This window comes from Macaca mulatta, chromosome 11, assembly GCF_049350105.2.
Source record: "Macaca mulatta isolate MMU2019108-1 chromosome 11, T2T-MMU8v2.0, whole genome shotgun sequence".
NCBI classification, from domain to species: domain Eukaryota; kingdom Metazoa; phylum Chordata; class Mammalia; order Primates; family Cercopithecidae; genus Macaca; species Macaca mulatta.
In genome coordinates, this window is record NC_133416.1 from 124743756 (window position 1) to 124752677 (window position 8922).

At 46.5% G+C, this 8922-nt stretch overlaps 1 protein-coding gene across 2 annotated transcripts in view; it reads right to left on the bottom strand.

The window, feature by feature from the left end:
- KSR2 (kinase suppressor of ras 2) overlaps window positions 1-8922 on the bottom strand; it is a 508355-nt gene that overhangs the window by 13335 nt on the left and 486098 nt on the right. For both annotated transcript variants that reach the window (XM_028829955.2, XM_077955340.1), the window contains exons 15-16: window positions 8465-8561; window positions 7298-7431 (exon numbers count right to left, since the gene is read on the bottom strand). In XM_028829955.2, the coding sequence (XP_028685788.1) occupies window positions 7298-7431; window positions 8465-8561 (231 nt within the window). The remainder of the gene's footprint in view (window positions 1-7297; window positions 7432-8464; window positions 8562-8922) is intronic.

An 8922-nucleotide genomic window follows, 5' to 3' on the forward strand; every position in this document is an offset into this window, starting at 1 on the left:
CTGGCTCAATCTCTGTCCTCAAGGCTTCTCTGTATGAGGCCAAAACAGAGGCAGAGCATCCTTTGTTTGACCTAAGCTGGGAACATGTGCATCGGGCAACTCAGAGTTTTCCCCACTCTGCATGTCCATGAATAACTGTGAAAGTGCTGTGAGTATTGATTTGGGGGATTACAAATACATTTCAGTAATACACAAATAATGATAATCTACTGTTTTTCTGTCACCTATGATGCCTAGGTTCTGTGCTTGGCATGGAACAAGACCGACAAGGTCCCTTCCCTCCTGGAGCTTGCACTTTGGTAGGGAAAGGAGACAATAAATGAGTTCAATAAATAAGAAAAACTAAAGATCGTGATAAGCATTGTACAAATAATTAAAATAGAGGATGCATCAAAGACAAGACAGATCTTACTGCAGGTAAACTGTGAGCTAGGATCTACGTGACATGAAGGATCCAGCTATGTGAACAAGGAGAATATCTAGGCAGAAGGAGAAGCAAGGACAAAGTTCCAACAAGGGCCCCATTCAGGGTGTTCCAGAACCCTAAAGAACTCCAGTGTAATTGGAACATATCATCCCATCCTATGTATCAAAGTATATACAACCACCTCCTTGCTGATGGGCCTTGGGCGGTCAGTTCCCTCTTCCACCATTATGAACAATGCTGCCATGAACATCTTTGGGTAGATACTGGGAATATCTCCCTTCACCCACATTAATTTATTCCTTAGGTAAATTCTTAGACGTGGAAGGACGCCGGCTCCCTTCTTTCACTGGAAGTCCTTAGCAAGGCAGAGCTTTCCATGTGGGTCCGAAATCTAAGCAGACCCCGTCTGAGATCTTCATTGACTCAAGACTCCTAGGAACTGGCTCATTAACACAGGGGAAGTGAGCAGTCGGGGGGAGAGGGGGTGCATATCTCAAATCATCATTAAAAGTGAGGTCATGCAGGATGACAGCCTCTAGCATGAAGGTCTCTGTGGGGACCTGGGGCTGGCTAGATTCTTCCAGGGAGAGTTTCTGAGATGCAGAAGTTGTGACATGTTGCTCTCTCAAATGCATTCATTCATATCCCATAATCATGATTTTTGCCATATCTAAATACCTTTAAGAGCAGCATTGTACAATAGAACTTTCCATTATGACAGAAATGTCCTCTCTATGGTCCAATGTGGCAGCCACTAACCACCATAACTACTGAGCACTTGAAATGTGGCTTACAACTGAAGAACTAAACTTTTAATTTTTTTTTTTTTAAATTTTAGAGATAGGGTCTGCTGAGACAGCCTGTCAATCACCCAGGCTAAAGTACAGAGGTGAGATCATAGCTCATGGAAGCCTTGAAGTCCTGGCCTCAAGTGACCCTCCCATCTTCAGCCTATGAAGTAGCTGGGATTACAGGCACGAGCAACCGCACCCTGCTAATTTTATTTTATTTTTTGAGGAGATGTGGTCTTGCTATGTGATCTTGCTATCTTGCCCAGGCTGGTCTCAAACTCTTGGCCTCAAGGGATCCTCCAGCCTCAGCCTCGCAAAGCATTAAGATTATAGGCATGAGCCACTGCTCCCAGCCCTGAACTTTTCATTTTAATTAAAGTTAAATTTACGTAGCCACATCTGGCTAGTGGCCACCAAACTGGACACCACTGTTCTAGACTATCATGTACTAAGAAATGCATTTTTAACTTAAATATGTTTTAATAGGTCACTCTTTAGTGTGGCCATACATGGAGACTAGTGATTTTCTAATACACGTTAAAATTAAGATAGAAAATGTTTGTTCATGTCCTCCCCCAAATCAACTTGCAGATCAACACCTGTAGAAACACTGGGTGGAGGAAAGATCCCTGAATGAGACCCCAAGAGTTTGGGGCTCAGGGTTCCAGTACTGCAGTGACATTCACTAGCTGGGTAGGGCTGGGTGTGTCCCACACATGTAGTTCTTTAAGATCTCTTTCATTCCCCCTCCATCTTACACATGAAGGTAGCATCCATTTGCATATACTCAACTTTTTGTAGAACCCAAAACAGGGACTGTAGGAAAGGAAGCATATCTGGGTAACTGCTGTAATCGCAACTCTCAGTTGCATTTGGATGGTGGCTTACCACAGGTATCTCATCCTGGGCCACCCATCCACCTCCTGCATTCCCAGGCTAGGAGCAGACTGGCATGCATGCAACAGAAAAAACTGTGGCCAGGCAGACACCATTAAATTTGTTCTAATTTAGGATTTCTCAACCTTGGCACTATTGACATTTGGGTCTGGGCAATTCTTTGTTGTTGGGGGGCACGGGGGCTGTCCTGGGCATTGTAGGATGTTCAGCAGCATCTCTGACCTCTACTTATTAGAGGCCATTAGCACCCCCCTTCCCCCAATCATGACAACTAAAAATGTCTTCAGACATCATCAAATGTCCCCTGGAGGAGAAAAATTGCCCTGGTTGAGAATCACTGTCCTAATTTATACAAAATAAGGAAACGGTCCAAATCTCAGTGTTTCAGGATTAATAACACATGACTTGCTCCTGCATTCTACACAAAAGACATGATGCAACACATCCTGTGCTAGAAACTACTACTCAAACTCACTAGCAAACTCTTGAGTCAGCAGAGTTAAATCAGCTCTTGCTTCTACAATCAGGAACACACACAGAGGTTGAAGGCTCCATCTGTGCTTACTAGCTATGGAACCTTGAGCAGACCCAAATTTCTATCTTCCCATCTGTAAAATGGGCACATTAATTTGTACTTCACAGAGCTGTTGCAAGGACTAAAATGAGACAGTGCATGGCACAGGACTGTGTCAGCTGCCAGAGCCACACAATTACTGGACATAATCATTACACATGTATATATCTGTTTACGTGTGTGTGTGTGTGTGTGTGTGTGTGTGTGTGTGTGTGTGTTTATCTTGAGGACTCAGAAGTGGATTTGAGACTAGAGGCCACAGTAGGAATGTCCTCCATGAAAGTCTTTGGCATAGGCTAGCCAACATTCCCCTGCAATGACTGGGCCACTGTGGGTGGAGTGGGTTGGGGTGCTCCTGCCCAAGGGAAGCTTCTCTGCTCCCATCTTTTTGCAAACACCCCTGCCACCTGTTCCTGACTCATGGGGTCAGCAGAGAACTGGCATTTTGGGGCCAGGGCAGGAGGTGGAATGGTGGCCACGCAAGAGCCATCAGCCTGGGGCCGGTGTGGTAGGGGGCCGGGAGCCAGGCCTGGCACTAACACCCTGTGGTGCCCCATTCCCATGGCGATAGGCCCACTGGTGGCAAACCCAAATCATCTTCATTATGGTTATTATGATTAATAACAGGCTTTGGGAGGCTGGCATGACAGCACTGGCATCTAAAATGATACCTTTTTTGACGACGGCAGAACAGCTGTATGCTAGAGTCTGTCTGGATGTGCAGAACACACATCACTGGGCTGCTCCATCCCTGCCTCGGGCTGAGGGGTGGCCTCTCCCTGCTGGGCACCAAGGGCTATCCATACCCCAAGCTCTAATAACTGAGGGGAGGGCAGGAAGGCAAGTGACTCCTGCTGAATGCTTACTGTTTGTCAGAGTGCCCATCCCACTTAGGCCTCACAAGCCCACAATCTGAGGGCTACCATCCTGTTCTGTGGATAAGGAAACGGAGGCTCAAAACAGTTAAGTGACCTGTCCAAAGGGACAGAGCTGAGATCTGTTTGAGCACAAGTCTTTAAAACCCCAGGGACTAGGCACCTCACCCCAATTCTACAAGAATTTCTGGAGAGAACCATTAAAAAGCCTGGCTGGGTATGGTGGTGCACACCTGTAAGCCCAAGACCTTGAGAGGCTGAGGTAGGAGGACGGCTCAGAGGTTGAGGCTGCAGTGAGCCATGATTGCACTACTGCATTCCAGCCTGGGTGACAAAGCAAGAGATCCTGTCTCAAAAAAAAAAAAAAAAAAAAAAAGCAAAATGCTAAACTAAGCCTTCCTCATCTGTATCCCGTTTAATCACCAAAACAGCCTTATGAGGTAGGTGCTATTAATTAGTGCCTGCCCCTACTCCTATTTTACAGATGAGGAAACTGAGGATCAGGGAACCCCTAGGTGTGTGTTAATCTGGAATCTATCTCAAGGTATTATAGACTGAATTTTGTCTCCCCCAAATTTATTATGTTGAACCCCTAACCCTCAATTTGATTGTATTTAGAGATAAAGCCTATAGGGAGGTGATTAAGGTTAAGTGAGGTCATAAGTCTGGGGCCCTAATCCAATAAGATTGGTGTCCTTATAAGAAGAGGAAAGACATCAAAGACCTCTATCTCTCTCTTTCAGTGCACAGAGAAGAGGCCATATGAGGACACAGTAAGAAGGTGGCCATCTGCAAGCTGGGAAGAGAGCCCTCACTAGACACTAAATTTGCCAGCACCTTGATCTTGGACTTTCAGCCTCCAGAACTGTAAGAAAATAAATGTCTGTTGTTTAAACCCCTGAGTCTGGTATTGTGTTACAGCAGCCCAAGCTGACTAATACATGCACTCTCTAATTATTTGCTGACTGGCTGAGTGAATAATGAATGAGGGAACTTCCAGGCCTATCTCCTGAGAGATACTGGCCCTGCTTCCTGCAATGCCCAAAGCCTAGCCAGCTCCCTTCTCTCTCCACTCCTATAATCCAGCCCCCAGGTTGTTGATTAGGGCCATAGATGCCCCTTATTCAAGGGGTGTCCCCTGGCCTCTGGCTGCTGCACTGGGGGCTCCAGGCTGCAATGGGGGCAGTTACCAAAGATGCCTTTGCATAAACAAGAGGGAATAAATGGACCTGAACCCCTGAGGGGACTCTGTGGATCCCTAGAGCTACACTGGAGGTATTCATAAATATTGAGGCAAATCCACTACCTGGGAAACGTCCTGGGATTCATGGGACACCCAAGAGTTCCACCTCCCTGTCATGGTTTGCAACATGCTTGCTTTGGTAGAACCCACTTGCTACATAAGTTTGATTACCCTGAGACTGCCATGGTGTGAGGAAGCCCAATGTAGTCATGCAGACAGGCTGCATGAAGAGGGAAAAGCAGGAGATGAGAGAGACCCCATCAGTCCCCCAGATGTTTCAGCCAGCCCAGCCCAGCTGTGTGAATGAGGAAGCCTTCAGTTGTCTCCAATTTTACCACCCATCCCATTGTACCTACAGGACAAACTGAACACAAGAGCTCAGCTGAGCCCTGTCAACTCACAGAACCATGAGGGATGACAATACCTTGTTTTAAGCCACCAAGTTTTGAGATGGTTCATTGCAGCATAATATGTAACTGGAACAAGGATAAAAGCATAAGAAGTCATTGATGGCTACTTGTGGGTGGCCGGGAAATGTGAATTTCTTGTTGGGAGATGTTGCTGAGGGCACTCCCTGGGTTTGTGTTGACAACTTGGCTGGGGCAGGGGTGGGAGGGGCTGCTGTCTGGACAAGCAGACTGGAAGCCACATTGCCCTTGACTTGGTTGAACTAACTTCCTGGTTGACACTGGGTCTCCATGAATGAGCTAAAGGAAGGGATGCCCAAGGCATTCCATTCCATTCCATTCCATTCCATTCCATTCCATTCCATTCCATTCCACTCCATTCCATTCCATTTCTTTTTCTTCCTTTTCTCCTTGTGGCTTCAGAAAACTAAGTCTAAAGGCAGAAAATCAGAGGCCCTGCACCCCTTTCCTCCACCACAGGGAGAAGCCACTGGTCAGGAGAAAGGGAGAAGTGTGGACATGCCACCAGGAGGGAAGAATGTCTGCTTTTTATAAAAGCCCAGAAGCAAGTTAGAGAAAACTCTTACTGGGCCTCCTTTTGTCTTGATGCAAATACTTGGGTTCACAGTGAAGTCACCCACCATTGCATCCTTGCAGTTCCCCTGGGACACTGGGAAACTGGGAAGGGTATGAGTTCCCTGCCAGTGAACCAGGAACTTAACTGCTGCAGGGGAGTCAGAGGGAAGAAGGGATTCTACACGGTCTTGCCCTCCTGGGCTTCTTGGGTTCCAACTGGAGGGACTCTCTCCAGTATCTCTTGATATATTTACATATTTACTGCCTACTTACTGCCTTAGGGACTACAGATAGTTTTGTAGACTATGGTTAATCTTTCTTGGGTGGAGTAAAATCTGAAAAAGAAACTTAAGCATCTGTTTGGTCCTCATCACACAGAAACAGCTACGTGAAGTTTTGTCAAATTCCAAATGATCCGACTTATAACAGATTCAAGGTATCGCACAGCACAAACAAGATTCACTTTGTTGGCGTCCCTGCGGCATTCCTCAAAAAAAAAAAAAAAAAAAAAAAAATCAGCGGTTCTCAAAAGCAGCTGAAACGGAAGTAAAATGAGAGAAACTGTGGGCTTTCTGAAGAGATGCACCATTTGTTACAAAATGCAGGATTACAAAAAGCATGCAGAGGTTTCAAGTGAGAGGGAGAGCGAGACAGCGAGAGAGCGAGACAGAGAGAGAGCACAGTTCAAATTAAAAGTCACAAGGGTAGACTTTGTGAATTATGGGTTATCTGAGATCAAGCTGGTTTTCACGTGGCCAACTCAATGCAGCTTGCTCTAGGGTGAGTAGTGGCTGAGAGTTAATTACTTAACGACAGTTAATGATTCTCCTGGGTGATACTGGGAGGTATATGCAAATTAATACTAATTACAACAACTCAGCAGCAGCTACCCTTTGTGGAGCTTTTGAGGTACATCAGACATTGGGTGGATGCTTGATGCTTGTTCTCATTTTATCCTCACAAGAACTGATTGAGGAAGACATCATCAAACCTACCACTTTTCTTGCAGACAAGGAAACTAAAGTTCAGAGACGTTGTTCGGCTTGATTAAAGTCGCATTTAATAAGTGGAAGGGCTGTGTCAGGCCATGGTTGCCTCTGACTTTAAACCCCTTGCTGTTAACTGTACTCTTCCTGTACTAAAATCAATTAATTCCTAGAAAACTTTGAGCAAGGCCTCTTGGGTGATCTCAACTTCCAGGTGAGTACTTAGGGTTAGAGGAGAGCCCTCCAGTTAAATTCAAGGGTGGGGGCTTTGAAAGATCTGGGGATGCTCTGTGTCCAATCACACACACTCAAAGACAAGACAGGTGAGCAAGGTGCTGGCCTCCCCATGGGGAAACACGGCATGGCCTTGGCATCCTGCATCAGTAGAGCAGCCGACCCACTCAGTTCAGCAACCTCAGGCCCAACCCTGAGTCTACGTCACTAAAGCCATTTGGACTAACTTCCCACCTCCTGACTATCATCTGTTAGGAAACTCTCCGGGTGCTCCCACCGCCTCTCACCTGCCAGCCTGCAGCACCCCAGAAATGCTGAAGAGTCCAAAGTCCGTGATGACCACTTTGCCGTTGTCGTAGAAGACATTCTTTGACTTGAGGTCCTTGTGCAGGATTCCCTTGGCGTGGAGGTAGCCCATGCCCTGCAAGAAGCAAGGAACAGGGAGTTGCCAGAGAACAACCTAAGAGCTCGCTGCCACCCTGGCTTGAGTTCACATCCCTTGTCCTGAAGACTTGGCTCCCTAATGGGACCACACTCAACAGTGGCAGGGCCTGGGGTCTGACCATGGGTCCTGGGGGAGAGGTCGGGGAAGGCATGGCAAGCAGGAACAGGCAGGGCCCCCAAGACACAAATCCATTGCCACTCTCAGACCACAGAAAGGCCATCCCCACTTGCTCATCTGATTCCTGAAGAAGAAGCAAAAGAGATCCCTAGGGAAAGGAATTCAACCAACCATTTTCATCCACTTCCCCTTTAAAGACTAACTCTTCTGCAAGACTAGTCAGACCTACTTAACCTATGCTGCTGCAGAAGGCACTGAGTTCCTAAACAGATGTTCATAACTGCTCATTAAGAACAGACAAAAGTCTATTGGAAGCCTCGTTCAAGGGCAAACATCTAGAGTGGCAGTGGTTTCTTTCTTTTTGCCTTTGTGAACAGTTGCATCGTTCCTCTTACAGCTTGGTCCTAACACCTCCAAATGAGAAATGAAAGCTTGAGTACAACTAATAAGGCACCTGCCAGAAAACACAGGATGTTCTTGCTTGTTTTAATCCAAAACAACACCCAACCATTTGATGTTTCCTTAGCAGCAGTGGAGAGAGAGATGGTTTCCACTCATGGGAGTTCAAGGCCTCAAGGGATGGTGGATCCTAACCAAGAGGGCTGAATAGCTTGTATGTGACCCCTGGTCCTTGCATAGGTCCAAGTACCATAGCAATGAGACACCAGATGGAAACCATCCATTGGTGGATAGTTCCTACAGATCGTATCGAGGCAGAATTCTTACTTACACATGGCCTGGCATTTTTCAGGTGAAGTCTAATTTCTTTTAAGTCCAGATTGGTAGTCTGAAATCCAACCATGAATGTTAGGAGTCCTGGGGTTGGAGGGCTTCTCTGGGGGAAACTGGGTCTTTCTGAGATTTAGGTAGGAGGCCCTAGAGCCGACAGTACCTTCACAATTTCTTGAGCAATCTGCCTGGTTTTGTTGACATCCAAGACGATTTTGGCATCCCTCACGACAGAATAGAGCGTCCGTCCCTTACAGAGGCTGAAAAGCAAAAGGACAAGATAAATTAATGGCAGTCGTTCAGAAGAGGGTGACCCATGACAGTTACTTCAAGTGACAAATGATGGAAGAGACACGTGGACACACCACTATTGTGCTTATGAGATAATAAGTCTGGGACTGGACTTCAGATCTGGTTCTGGGATGGAGATCTGGGAGGAAGTTCTTGTAGATTCTTTAGAAACTTGGCCAACGTGGCTGACCGACAAGGACACCCACAGAATCTAGCCTAGTCCAGAAATGGGTTTGCCACGTCCAGTCCATCCCAGAGGCTCACAGGTGGAAAGCAGCACATAAATCAACAACTTCTGGGTCCTCAGACACCACTCAGACAGCATTCTGT